Genomic DNA, 15,166 nt, shown 5'->3' with positions numbered 1-15,166 from the left:
GGGGTGGGGAGCGGGAAGGGCCGTGCAGGGGAAGGGCGGTGCTGGACGTTCCCCGAAGTTGCTCAAAGTAGAGATTTTCTCCGAGTGTAAGTAATCTGCGGAGATTACGGATTATCTCTTCAACCGTCCCCTCTTCAGACCCCGTGCAGAAACAGCGAGTTGCGGGATAGCGTCTCAGTTACGAAGAAGTGTTCGGTTTGTGCTGTTTTGTTTTCAGTGGTATTTCAAGAGGTTATTTAAGAACTCATTTAAAATAAGCCCCTTAAAAACAACGCGAGTAACGCACACCACTGTCCCGGGAAGAGCTCAGCTGCTGGTTTATGAGCACTGAGAGGGTAACTTGGAGTCTAACATCATTTTATATGATGCTGCTAGGCATCAATCCTCAATACAGTACATATGAAAATAGAAGAAATACGACATTTTTTTCCTCTCTGTGAGCTGGGAGTTTAGATTAGCGTGTTGGTTGTTTGGATTTTTTTGCTAATTCAGGGTTTAGAGTGATTGTTTAGGTCTTGTAATGATTATGGCCTCCATGCAAGCGAAGTAGGTAACATGTTAAAGACAGATTAAAGGGTAACCCTGATACTTGCATATGCTGTCCTGTACATCCTTGCCAGTGCAGATAGTGGTGCCTTGAGAGAGCCCGATCCCACCTGCATGTGCTCGTTCTTATCTGTTTTTTCACACGAGTCGCTTTATTACAAGCGTAATGGCTATTTTATTGATAACCAGTTTTTTTCATTGTCGGTATATCTAGCAAAGAAATGGAGCTTGTCTAGGCAAGCCTCTCATCGGTTCCCAGTAGTAAGCATTCAGTGTCTAGCAGGATGTGGGCCGGAAGAGTGCATGAAATACAATACAGATGTAATTTATTCAAGGATGACAAATATAGTGCTAGTTGGGGAAATGTGTGCTTTGTTAATACTTTACGAGAAGAGAATGTGTCTTAATTAGGTAGCAGCGGAGTGCCTTCTAATGTTGAAAGGGGCTAAGACATCTTGTCAGTCAGACATTTTCTCTTTGCCTGTTAGAAAGGCACAGCATCTTTCTGAACCCCTGGTAGGTGTATTGTTTGTAAACAACTTGAAAAACTATTTGTGTGCATTAAAGTTCTTTAGGCGCTGTCCCTAGGGACTGATTATCTTATATTTTCATCAGATTTTAATTTACAAAAAGGAAGTTTTTTTCTTAAATCTGAAACTCCATCTGTATGTTTTTATCATCTTGGATAAAGAGAGAAAAGGTGTTAGACTTCTATAGCAACCTGTAGGCCGACTAGAAAACTGGCATCTTTAGCCAACACTCGGTCTTTGGTGTGCTAAATTGTGGGCACAACTGAGTAAACCACTTGTAATTCAGCAAGTGGCAAAATAATGAATGCAAAACATAACTTTTTTTTCAGGCCACTGAGACTTTGTGCTGTAGTTTACATAGTTTGTAATGTAAACACATTTGCAGTCAAAATACTTCGTGGAGTTGCTCTAGTCTACAAGTGACTGGAGATGAACTTTAACAGAACGTTGAAATGTGTGCCATTTGCATATACGTGTAATTAAATAGAAAGTTTTCTGACTTTCTCCATTGTGATTCTAAACCTTCATCAATCTACTCCTCTACCAGCCAGCTCGAGCTCTCGCCATGTTGCTGTGCCGGCAGATGGGTGATGCGTACCAGTTTCCTGTTGTAGACATTGTGATGTCATGAATCGGCTTTGATTTTTATCAGGCGTTGAGGATGAGCTGTGAAGAGCAAATGAAACCCGCAGGTAGCCAAAAGAACAGGTGAAGTGACTAAACTTGTGTGCTGTAGGTGAAGGTGACTCCTTGAACCACTTGGCTATTCATCGGCGAGCCTTTCCCTCTCCCTTTGTTTGAACTTTGTTGTGCGAGCACTACAGAGACTCTTCACTTTCTTTAGCTCCTGCTATTGTCTTTAATAGTTTTGAATATTTTCCCTTTAAGGTTTACCAAGTAGAAAGCGGTTATCTTCCTCCTTACTTTTGTGTCTGTGCTGGTGTAAATGTTAGTATGACATCTTGTTTCTGTGTGCATGTGTAGTAGTATTTGTATCAGCGTGGATATGTACAGTTTGGGAATTATTTAGTAGCTTGCTGCATAGGATCCTGTTGGTTGTGTTTTGTAGTTAACCCTTGTGTCATAGGGTTGAAAACAAGTGCTAAGTGTAGGAGACCTATGTTAAGTAGTTATACTTGGAAAACTGACTGACAAAAGGTGTTGACTTTGCTAATTTCACATGAACCCTCATCTAAAATGTGTAAAAACAGATGCCACTTTAGTACTGAAATCTGAAAAACTAGCTTGAACTAAATGTATGTCCAAAAAGATGTGCAAGCTCTACTCCTTCCAGTAGCCTGAAATGCAAATGAAATTACGCTATTGCGCATGTGCAAGTCTGAAATTGAGTAAATATACATGGTAATTTTATCTCACCTGCTATTAGTGGTAAAAAAACCTGGAGGGGGGAGGCAAGGCAGGGGAGAGCTAGGTAAATTTGAAGTGTTATCTAGCAGTGCAAGAGCTTTACATTACAAGATACAAAGCTTCAGATCAAGTGTTAAGAAATAACTGAGATCACTTGACCCATTTGCAGAGAGTTCATTTGTATGTATTTAGTAATTTTTAATTGAATGATCCTATGGTATGTTTCTACAAGATCTTTTTTAGGAAACGGAAAGGTTGCTGCCTAGCTTGGGGAAAAATCACATACTTGAAGATCCAAGATGCTATGTATTTGTAATGTTAAGTAGTTAGTTTTGGTTATAGTGCTGTGTTACCAGAAGTAGATTTCCTGTGTGAACTCCCTTACATTTCTGGTGAGAAACATCTGCCAAGGAAATGTCATATTTAATGGCCTAAGTCTGGGGCAGCATGACTTCCATAGTTAAATGAGAGAACACTCAAAACTGGTTGGTGGTGGGGGGGGTGACAGCTTTCCAAAAGATTGAATTGTTGCATGTGACAAAAGCTGAAATACTTCAGCTGGGTGTAGGTATGTCTTGGTCAGGAAGTTTCTTTTGAAGTTGGTACAACTTGGATTTCTAACCTCTTTTTTCTGCTGTTCAGTGTTTGATGTAGGAAAGTCATCCTATTTCAGTGAAGGCCACATAATCTTTAACTGATACTTAAGCGTTTTGCTTTTCTTTGTTATTGTTTTGAACTGACAGGCCTCATACAAACGGAGTGCTTTTAGTAGCAAAAAGAGTTTTAGTTCCTGATTGCTACAGGTACATACATGCTTACTCTTGGACGGTAGATTCAGTAATTTAACTTGTGTAAATTGGCCTGCTATAGTCAGACATATTCTGTAGTGTTAGAAAAATCAAGTATTCTAAGCCTTATTCTGTTGTTTGTTTTTTTTTCAACTGAGGTGAAGACAGCATATTTGAGAAGCTTTAATTTAAAAATGTTCCTGCTCCAGAATGCTTGATGTAGCAGTTTTAATGTTTTGTAACATAGATCTTACAAGAACAGCTTCTCAGTTTTTTCCCCACGGTTTGCTTTGTAGGGAAGGGAATATTCCTAGAAATCCCGATTTGTGGCGCTGTGTGGATCCCCAACAAGATCACCGATTCAGATGAGGCAGCCTGATCCAAAAACGCTGATGGCGTCAGTTACACTTGGATGCTGGTTTTTGTGGGCTTGCCGTGAGTTCTCGCTGTCTGGTAGCGACTTCGGCAGAGCTCGCTGGCAAGGGGCGCCGGGGCAAGGGGCTGCTGTACGCCGCCGTGGGTTGCGCGTGGCCGTGTTTTACTGTGAGACCTCTGCTGCCCTCGTCTCTGGAGCTAAACCTGAGCCTCCGCGCCTTGGCTCTCAGCTTGACTGTTTCTTTATTCCCTGAGCCCTAGCAGAGGGTAGTTGTGTCTCCCGGCTTCTCGGTCTCCTCGGTGTTTCTGCAGAGAATGTGAACAGCCTCCCACCAGTTGGGAGAAACAATGGAAGAAAAAGCCTTACTCAGCTCCTATTTCCTTGCCCCTACTCACAAATCCTGAAGAAACTTGTTGCTTCCGATAACAGTCGTCTCCTGCAAACAAACAGGCTTTCTGAGACTTGCAAGTCAGAAAAATCCTGTGTGGTATTGTAGACTTGTTACAGTTTTCTCAACAACCGACCAGATTCAGATGCTGGAAATAAATAGGGTTTTAGAATTTGTTCTCAAAGAAGTGTGTGGTGGGATTTGTGTCTACGTGTATGCATGAGATCTGCTGTCGTGGGTCTTCATGGAAAATATCAGCTTGGATAGATAGTTTGGAGAAGTGAATGGGTGTACTATATTGTCAAAAATCCCCTGCAAAAATGCTTTTTAAAGAGCTTTTTTCTTTCCTGGAATCTGCACCAGAATTTCAAAGCAGAGCACCTGTTTTGGTACAGAATATGTCAGTTAATAGTAGAAGAAAGGGCAGGATAGGCTAACTGAATCAAAATCTGAACCCTTTTAAAAGGGCAGGGGGATGAATGAAAAAAGTTAGTTAGTAGCAGCTAGAGATAAAAAGCAAACCAAGAAAGCCAAGAGATTAATATTTTAGAAGAGGTATCTGTAAATCTGCTATTTACCTTTTATTTTAAAGTAGGTCTTGCTCGTGTGAGAGAGGCTGACTTGTCAAGGCTGACTATATTTCTGTAGGTGTAAGAAACCTACTTGGGGCTTTTGTATCTAGCTGTGTAATTTGTAACTAGATTGTAGCCTGGCTAAACTAAAAGTCTAACTCAGAAATAACTTATTTTAGAAATGCTTTGTTTACCTGGCTTTTTGAGTAAAGACAACATTGTTGCTAAGATTAGCAAATTCACACACAATGGAACTCCATCCAAAATTTTTCAGGAAGAGAAGGAACATAGGAAATGAGTGTCTTGTATTTGATTTTTTTTTTTTTGTGCCTTAGATTCCCAAGAAGTTTCTATTGAGCTTCTACAAAATGTCTGTAAAGGAAAAAGGAAGCTTAGTAATGCACTTTAGTGCTAACTGTTTTGGCCCTTAGGTTAACATGGTAAAAGCAACGCTACTTGCTGCGCAGCTGGCGAACTAATCGTAGAAAAGTATATTATTGTCTGCTGACAGTTGGTAGTTATGCGCAGCATATTGAGTTCCCAGGGAAAAACACAGTCAATGCAGTGGTAACAGCACATTTCCATTTGCCTCTGTTGTAGGCTGCCTTCAATGCTGGTTAAAAAGCAAACACACAAAAAAACCCCACCCATCAGAGAAGAACTGGTAATGTTTCTGTCCTGTGTAGAAATTGATTCATACAGTTAATGAACAAGAACCCTTGAACACAGATGCTTGTACTTTCAGGGAGTTTGAGGCTTTAGGGAGTTACTAAATCATCTGCTTTGATTTGGGTCACATCTTCATGGTTTTCCTGAGTTGTTCCTGCCTTGCATCTCATAACTTGCCATGAAATGTGCCTTTGGGAAGGGTATCCAGTTTAAATTTGAAGACTTCACCTCAGAGAGGTGAAGAACCATCGTGCTTGGAAAGGCTCTGGTGTCCTGCCTCTGGTTCTTGCCATCAGCTTCGTCAAAGCTGAGCTGTTGGTTCCTGCTGTGTCTTTTGGCTAGGTTAATGAATCTTCTGGATCCTCTGCTTTCTCCTTATGAAGATACAGGCCGTAACAGGCATCTTCTAGTTTACTTAGTTCAGTTTGTCAAAGCTCTCAGGCTCTTGAGATGCTGGAAGTCTGATGTGCTGGATCAAAAATGCTGTGGGTATATGATGCACTGATCTAGTCTAAACACACTTTCCTCCTTCAAATTTGCACAAATGTTTCTGATAGCCTGCCAGTTCCAAATTAAGCTTGCTTTTTTTTTTTTCCCCCCCACTCAGTATTGTCAGTTGTCTTCCATGAGCTTACTGTTGTGTGCTCTGGTTAATTTGGCAGACCTGTGCCTCTTCCAGGTCTGACTCCTACTGCTGCGTTGTCCAGTAGCACTTGATTTGGTGCTAGTAACTATGGAGCCATGTTCCCAAGGAGAGTGTGTTCCCCTTTTCTGGAATTTTTTGAGGCTCTCTTCTGTAACCCTTCTTTTTTTCCTTACAAAGAGGTACCAGCCCCTTAAGTTTCTTCCCTACTGTATCAATTTCACCAATTCACTACGTACAGAAGTGAAGGCGAGCTGTCTCTCTGGTGGACCTTGGGTAGTAGTCTGTATTCCAGCTTCATCTGTGAAGCTAATACGGAGTTGTTTGTTCCTTCTCTCCATGCCCATTCTCAGAGAGAAACCTTTGGCTTGTGGGGTTGGTCCTTTTTTCAGAAGCGCAGCTTTAGTAGAATTCAGTTTGCTTCAAATGAAACAAAACGTGAAGGTGTCTATTCTCTATTACTATTTTTACAGTCTTGCTAATCTCAGTCTCCCAGACTTCATTAGAACTGACTTAGTGAAGAATAATGCACAGTGAATATATTGAACAACATCATGCTTAGTACCTGTTGGTATGAAATTTCTAATGAAACTTCCCACTGACAAGTATTTTTGAGGTCTGTAAGCCACTTTGGAAATCCCACTGTACACTTTGATTATTTTATAACCATTTAAAAATAATGTATGACATGTATTACTAAATCAAAAAAGTCATATGGGTGCCATATACACATCCTACACCTTTGTGGTTGTCTTTATTATAAATAGTCCCTGGATGAAAGATGACTTTATCTGCCACAGCTTGTTCTCTATAAAACCGTGCTGAATGACCCTGTTTATGTTTCTGTCCTTTATACAGTAAATTAATTTGTTTCCAGTATTGCCATTGGGTTGATACCAAACTCTGATACCAATCTATGTCGTGCTTGCCTTTAAATATTACACAACAGCTCTACTCTTTTTATCTGTTACTCTATTGATGTTTCTGTGTTCAGTAATGGTGCAATGTCTTCAGTCAGTAGGCATACTGGTCTATTGCTCTGACTGACTTTGGAGAGGGAAGTGAACTAAGAACTGAGATTTTAGAGTACATTTAGGAGTTTTTAATAACACAAAGTTCTTGTTGTTCCTGTGGGCTTGCTGTTCTGCATAGAAAGTTACTAATTTTGCTTTTCTCTTAAGTGAACTTTCTCATCGAGCTTGTATCCCAAACTGTGTGTCAGAACTGGTTTATAGTCACCTTGCATTTTAAGAAGGCGGTTTAAAGTCATGTTTGAACGTTTACTGAGACTAATGGCCATTCTTTCTTAGTGTCTCTCCACTGACTTCAAAACATCTTGAAGGAAAGAGTTGTTTTATTTTTTTCTGCATTGTACACCTAACAGGTTTGCTTTGAAGAAAAAAGTAGTAATTCATGCTACTGCTTTATATCTGATAGAATTTTTAAATGGATTTTTTTTCACTAGTACAGTACAGGGCACTCGCCCAAATGAGTATTCCCAACAGAGAGTTTTGCATCATTCACAACTGCTGATTTAGATGGTAGAGTAAAACGTTAGGTATTTTTAGAGGTTCTAGCACTGTTGCTAATCCCAGTATTGGAAAGCTAGTCCAGACAAGACTTTAGAATAATTTCTAAATCCTGGAAGTTCTGTACGTCATTTTAGTTGTGGTTTTTACTGTAATGGAGTTTGAATTTTATTGCTGATGTCGAAGGATGAAGGAAAGTGATTTTTAAAAAAAATAGTTTTTCTTTCAGAGTAGGTGTAGGGTGTGTGATTTTCTGGCACTTCTTAACTCTGTTTACTTGTCCTCATTGCTTGTTTCCTCCTCGTGCTGACACTGACTTCAGTTAATACTGCAGTTGTTGTTTTCAAAGCCCTTCGTTTTTCACTGTTGATATACACGGGCTGTATCTTCATCTATAGACTGTCAGTGCTAAAGCTCCTGGTAGTAAATGAGGAAATAATGCTGGTGTGTGGCACACAGCTGTGGTGAGCAAGCTTATGCCTCTGCTAGAGACTTCAACAAAGGGTTTATTTTCATGCTGCACCTTGTAAGGTGTGCTTGGGTGGGATTCCAAGTGGGGACTGGAAGAGCAGAAAGCACTTGGAATGGTGACTCCACGACACCTGGATCTATGGGGTGCTGCAAGAAGGATGGAGTGCTGGTTTCTCACAAACAGATCTTGCAATGTGATTGGAATGAAGAACAAGACAAGGCACCGCCGAAGGAGTGAAAATCGTCAGCAGTACACATTTGATGTATTTCAGCATAGCCTGGTAAAAGCAGTGAAAGAAACAGTTGTTTTGCTGCTCTTTTTGGGGCTCGGGGTAGGAGGAAGTCGCTGAATTTAGCAGCAGAGCAAGAGGTGAATCCTTTGTGTCTTTCTCTTAAACAAACAAAAAAAACTGAAAGAGGAGAATAATAGGGACAAAGTGTACAAACTGAATTATTCACAGAATTTGGGATCTGAACAGAATGAATGGGAAAGAGACAAAGACATATTCTAGAAAAGAGGCAAAAAATACAATATAAAGCAAGTTCCCATGGATCTGTAACAGAAAACATTCCTGTAATGTCTTGCTTCCAGCGCAGCAGCCTGGGGACATCCAGAAGGGAACATCTCAAGTAACATGTCTTCAGTCAAGTCTTTCTGTTTGACTGAAGAGGTGACTTATTTTAATTAGGTGGACCATTACTGCCCCATTTCAATGTGTGGGATGAGAGAATGAAGTAAAAATGAAGGCAAGACGTTTGAGGTGAACTATTCCACAGTAAAAAGGCAAGTGTCTTAAGTAGAAAACTCGAAAGTACAAATTACAGATGTGCAGGTTTCACATTTTCTCTGTGGGGTGCAAGGACTCCTTGATGAAAACTAAAGCAAAATGTTTACAGAAACGTTGAAGCAATTTTTAATTCTGACACTCGAGTTTGTAATTTTTTCACCTTTTCAGTTAAAATACAGCCATTGTAGGCTAAGTGTTGCCTATAGGGACAGTCCTTTCAGCTCCTGAGAGTCCTCTATCCCTTCCTGTCTTCTATTGCAGCAACTTTGTTCCTGGAAAAGAGGGTATTCCCTCAGCTCGTTGGCTGATACCCTAATTGATGGAGAAACTCCTAGGAAAAGGCCTTTTCTTCCCCTCTCAACTCTGAATTTGACTTTGTTTGAAATTTCATCTTCTGTATGTTAATATACACGTGATCTGTTTTTCAGTTTGGGGTAGGCTTAGTGAGGTAGATGAGTATCTCTTCATCTGTGTAAGATCGAAACAGCCTAACCGGGTTTCAGATATCTATAAAGTTTCCTCAGACGTTTTAATTCTTTAAAACTGCTTAAAAATGTGATGTGTCTGCTTATTACCGTAAAGCTAAGGTCTTTTTAGTTCCTTTATTGTTGCTGATGCTAATTATTTTTAAAATTCCTACCACATATATAAACTCCCACAATGATACACTTTGGTCCTGAATAGAAGCATAAATGTTTCTTAACAAGTCAGACGTGATAAAACCCAACAGTGTTTAATGGGCTGTACTATGAAGTTATGCTTCTTTCTGTGCCTTACAGTTTAATTTCTACTTTCAGCAAGGGTGTTGGAAGGTTTTTGGTTTGGTGGTGGTGGTGTTGTTTTTTGTAGTGCTGGGATTTCTGCTTTGTTTCCCTTCACTTTCAAATAAACAACACAAACAGTTACTATAAATTTTGCAAAATGTAGGGTTTTTTAATCACTGTTTTTCCAAGAGCTTTAAACAGTATGTGTTCTTCACATCTGTTGAAAATGAAGAGTTGAAATTTTGTCCTGTCTAGTGTCGCCAGGAATTGATTCATTAGGCAAAACCCCTGTCCTCACAGACCCTGAAATCCTGGTTGGGTCAAGAGGAGGGACACCTCCAGAGTCCTTCTCCGAGAGTAAATTTAACCTAAGATGTAGATCTGCAAAAAACTCCCTTTTCTCTCAAAATTGAGACGTGTAACGGGAAGTTCTTGCTTCATGGGTGGAAAGGTGGGTAGGCATGTCCTAAAAATTTCTCTGTTAGACCTACTTCTCCAGTTCTGTATGGGGTGGATATTCAAGGATGATTGTATTTCCCCCCACATTCTGCAAACCTTGATTTGTAGAGATCAGAGACAGATGGTACATAGCAAAGGATGTGTTTTTTTCATATTCCTTGTCATATTTTCATACACTAAATTGATAGACTTGTTTCTTGTCTTGAAGGCCTGAAAAGAGATTGCCCTTCAGAATACTGGGGTATGTACTATAAGATGTCCAAACTGTAGAGAAAGGAAAAAACAAGATATTACTCCACTCACTGACTCCTAGGAAGGATAAGTAGAAACACTTGTATGCTGTGATGAAGTTAGAGCTAATGTGTCTTAACAGTGGGATGGACAGCGTGGGCTTTGCTTTGTGAATGTGTTGGTTTGGAACAAGGTATGATTATAATCAATAACAAGCTCTGTCTCCAGCACTTGTGGATCACTGAGAAAGTGTTTCTCTAGAAAGCCAATGTGCATAAAAGGAAATTAGGGGAGATTTTAAAAGGAGTACTCTTCTGAGGTTAGTTATGTTGAGTGACCAGGGACACCTTGCTAGTATGGGAAAAAACATTGCCATCCCTAATTATTATTTTGGTTGTATTTAAACTAGTCATTTAAAACAAACAAAACCCCAACAACAGCAAAAAAAGGCTTTTAGGAAATTAAGTCAAGAAATGACATGGTGAGCATCTCATGCTATAGTTTGGAAAACCCCAAACTGAGTTTTGATATGGTAGTCCTCCTCCCTAGTTTTAATAAATTTATAGGAAGGCAGGTTGATCGATGTAGGTATACTCAGGTTAAACACACTTGAAAGAAGGATCTACAAGTGCTGAAGGCCACTTGGCTCTAGAAGAGAAGGGTGACGAGTACACAGGCTGTTTGAGCTCAGGACCCAGTCTCCTTGCGGTCTTCTGCCGGGGTACGGGGGGGTTGCCGATACATGCGACATGCCGGTGGCACTGCGTGGGGAATGCCATGCAACAGTGGGCTGACAGCTTCTGCCTGGAGAAGCTGGGTATAAGAGAATTAATTATACTTCGACTCTTGTTTTTCTTCATCGGAGTATATCGTAAGTGGTTCATATTTGCATACTTGCAATGTACGTACCTGAGCTACGTAAAGTGAAGTGGGATTTTCATGAAGATTATTGGGGGGGTGACTATTAAATCCGCCCTCCCTGCTTTTGTTTGTGCTCTTTTGCCTTTGAATAGAAGAACAGTTGTGACAGCAAAGCCACTTTTAACAATAGTTTGCTGCGGTTGCGTTTTAAGCAGAAGTTTGTTGTTTTAAAACGCAGCTCAGTGCCTGTTAGCACCAACATACATACCTCTGAACAGAAGCTGTGTAGTAAATTAGTCACCTAATAGTCTGTTTTTCTGCTGAACTTTTTGCTTTTCCTGCTCTGAAACCTTGGGAGCCTGCAATATTGAGTTTGCTAATTGGTCAGTCCAGCAAAGTGTATTTTATAGTGAATGTGTGGGCACATCGAAGATAAATGGTGATTTATCAGTGCGTGGGGAAACAGGCAAAAAAAGTATTTAAAATGTGTTAGCTTAAGAAGTGTTTATGCATTAGACGTCTGATATTACACAATAGACTGATTTGCTGCAGTACTACATTTCTTGTAGGTTCTAGTATTGAGTAGTGGTGTTGCTGAGACTTAAGCTGTTGATTACAGGTTTCTAAGTAGCATGACATAACCAGATTATGTTAAACTTTAGTATTTTAGATGCAAGTCAAAGAAACCCCACAGCATTTTAAAAGGATGGTAATTCTAATGAACATGCAGAGTATGGAAAATAAATGTAAAACTAAACAGTAAAGGCTACAACAGTAACTATAAGCAATTTGACCTCTTTTTTTCTCTTTCATGTCCAGAAAGCTGCACATTCAAAAACTCAGGCAAAGTAAACATAAAACTGCAAATCTAGTTATAGGTATATGTGCATCCTTGTTATGTTTTTAGCAGCTTTTATGTTGAGGCTGAACAAAAGCAAGACCTGTTCCACGTGCTTCTGTATTTTATTTGTTTTATACTTATTGATTAACTAGCAAACTATTTACAGTACAAAAAAAATGCATCAGTAAAATAGCAGTGTCACTGACAGTCAAAGAGTAAAGCAAAAACTTCTTGTCATCAGTAAAGTATTAATACAGAGAGGTATTTCAAACTTTGGTTCAGTGTTTGATGTGACAGTATAGTTTTATTTTCTGTTTGGGCTGTCTTTGTCAAAGTAAAGCTTCGGTCAGTCAGGTACAAACTCCCAAAGAATGGGGAAGACCCCCAGAAAGCACAGGTACCTTCTGCTGGAGCGGCGTTGCTCAGCCTTTGTGCTGGGAACGGTCACTTGCCTTTGCTGGGCTGAGAGGGGAGCTGTGTGAGATGGTCCCAGCCGTACTGCCCTCCTGGCCGCGGTCGTTACGGTCTTTCTGAGGAACATTTAACATATGTGTATTTTTAAGAAATATTTTGCTTGTATGCGGTTAACGTGGAGACTCAGGGGAGCTGGGCTTGTTGCTTGTGTGTGCTGTACTCATCTTACACATGCATTGCAAATCCGCTGCTGAAGATGCAGGAAGTGCAGGAAGCGTGTTCTTCGTGTGCGTGTGCAGTGATGAGATGGAGAAATGGCTTCGTGAAACAGAGCCATTTGGAAAGGTCTGTGGGCTAGATTTAATTTTCCTGCTAGGTCATTCCTGCCTTGGCCTGTAGCTTCTGTTGGCTCGGGTTACAGCTCTTGTGCGCTGGAAGCAGAGGCTCCAGCCCTGATAACCGTCTGGGACCTTGTTCTACATGATGATGTTTAAGCGACTGAAAAATAAATGCTGTAAAGCATATGTCTAATGAATAGTCAGATTGTTAAGGTTGTAATGTTGAGCGCTCAAAATAGGAAATGTTTAAATATGCTTGCCTGTACAACCCTGCCACCTTTCCTTTGTGGTGCTTTATTACCATATACTCTTTAATTACATTAAGACTTGCATAACAGTGTGCGGTCATGGTTAAACTGCTAAGTAAAAGTTATCTGAAGGTTGATGCTTTTTTTTTTTTTTTTTTAGAGCTCATCTTGACATTTTCTTTGTCACAGCAGGTTTTTCACATGCTACTTTTTTACTATTTAATGCCAGTATTTTAATATAATAAAAACCCTTGAAGAGAGCACACTCTCATTTTTTTAATCTGTCTTGAAGAAAGGCATTTAAATTATTTTAAATTATTTTAAATGAATTCAGGAATTTACTTTATTAATTATTAATTTTATATAGCTTGTTATACCTTGTTTGTAATGAACCAAATACATTAATTTTATAAATATTGATGTTTGTGAAATGAGCCTGTTCTCATAACTTGCTTATTTAATTTTCACCGTTTGTGGGTTTCAGTTGTGCAAGACTCTTGCAGGTCAACATCAAAATGTAGAGAGAGCAGCTATTTTAAGTGTTTACAGATCTGAAGTGGAATGGAATTGCATACCATCAATCAATTTACTTCATTGCTGATGCGAAGAGACTATTTTCACGTATGAATACTACTGAACTTCTGTTTTTAGGAAGCTTTTCAGTTCTGAGGGCTCTTTTGAAGTGCTGTTCCTTGTGTGGCTTCCCAAACCACAAGATGTATACACCCGTGTCTTGAAGGAAACTGAATTTTTGAGAGAAGGTTTCGTAGAGGCTGCGTGAGTAATGTTGAGCTGAAAACATCCGATCACTGACTTGAGAGAAAAAGTATGTCTTGTGTCATTTGACTCAGTTTATTTCTCTAGTCAGTCTGTGGCCACTGCGGATTCATATGGCAATATGCTGGATCACTTGGTAGGCATTGAGTGAAAAACTTGCTGTGACTGGAGTTAGTGCTAGGAGTGTTGTGACAGAAGCGTTTTGACATGTCCACTTTAAATAATTGCTTATCATACAGATATTCCTTTGTTATTGTAATAAAAACCAGTTATCATTTTTTTTTCCTCTTCGAGCAGAACTCATCTAGAACTCATCTACTGAACAGCTGAAAAGTAATAGGAACTGTGTTTTGAGGCAGTTCTGCATGTGATTTTAATGTTACACTATAGGTAACATTTAGAATAGGTGAAGTTACCAGGCTGAGGTTCAATACTGATTTTTTTTCTCCATTAACGTGTTTTGGAAATAAGATCTGGTAAGTCTAATTTATTTTTTTTTTAAACAAATGAAAAAACCCTCCTTCCTCCTCATCTGCCAGTTTGTGTTTTCTAAAAAAACAACAGAAAAAAGCCCAACAGCTTGGAGTTCTGAAGGAAACATACCAAGGTATTACTGCTTGTTTGTTTTCAAAAGTATGGGGCTTCTAGGAGATACTGCATACACAAAGATAAAAATGCACGGTTTTGTTATTTGTGTAGTTCTGTTACTCCTGAAAATGCATCTTAAAGAAGGGAAAAGGGGGAAAAAAAAAAAAAAAAAAGAAAGAAAGAAAAAGTAAAAAGTACTGTCAGAACTGAGGAAGTGACCCTGGGGTTTGCTGTAGATTAAACAGGAAATCACGCTACATATTGAACCAGGACTTGAATTCCAGCTTACCACTTTAACCGCAAGAGCATCCACTCTCTTTTCTCTGCAGATGGGCCACTCAGCTGAAAAAAGTACCTTCACTTGGGGGAAAGCTGCGCCCACATCATCCTGGGGCTTCAGTGGAACTCCCTTGTCCTTCAGCCCTTCCGTATAGAAGTGTGCAGTTGTGATAGTTGGCAGTACTGTGAGCCTTGAGTCTCTGAGTTACAACTGACTTCTGGTCCTGAGAATTGTTTTTTTCTGAGCAAGTTGTTTGTGGTGGTTCATGTTTCTCTTTGTCTGAAACACACATTGCATGCAGTGTGGCTGTTTCAGGTGCAGCTGGAAGGTTTGTAGGAAAAAATAGCTCCAGCCTGGGAGAGCTGCAGTGTAAAAGTTCCTCCTGTAAGGGGATGGTATCAGCTCGCTGGAATATTTATTGCATTTCTAGACCAGTAGTTTCCTGTACCATTTTGAACTGGTGTCAGAAAGTATGGCCAGAGCAGTAACTTGAGTTACTACTGCTAGAGGAGGAGTGTGTAATTCAGGGGAACTGGGAAACTTAGATTTTATATTATGCAAGAACTGAATATTCTAAAATCCTGCCATTGTGACTTTCTGCACTTCACCCCCTTTTTAGCTCATCATGTTTTTTAGTAGGACTTTGGGAAAGGCTGTTTTCTGAAGTGACAGCTTTAGTTCAGTGTAACATGTGCAG

General features: G+C 39.8%; 1 protein-coding gene across 1 annotated transcript in view; it reads left to right on the top strand.

The window, feature by feature from the left end:
* The first annotated feature begins 3,624 nt into the window (after nucleotides 1–3,624).
* CCDC6 (coiled-coil domain containing 6) overlaps nucleotides 3,625–15,166 on the top strand; it is a 47,557-nt gene continuing 36,015 nt past the window's right edge. Inside the window, exon 1 of the mRNA XM_010284953.1 lies at nucleotides 3,625–3,775. Within this exon, the coding sequence (XP_010283255.1) occupies nucleotides 3,625–3,775 (151 nt within the window). The remainder of the gene's footprint in view (nucleotides 3,776–15,166) is intronic.

Source organism: Phaethon lepturus, unplaced genomic scaffold, assembly GCF_000687285.1.
Source record: "Phaethon lepturus isolate BGI_N335 unplaced genomic scaffold, ASM68728v1 scaffold15484, whole genome shotgun sequence".
NCBI lineage: Eukaryota > Metazoa > Chordata > Aves > Phaethontiformes > Phaethontidae > Phaethon > Phaethon lepturus.
The sequence above is the reverse complement of the archived record's forward strand: the minus strand, read 5'-3'. Positions and strand labels throughout refer to the sequence as shown.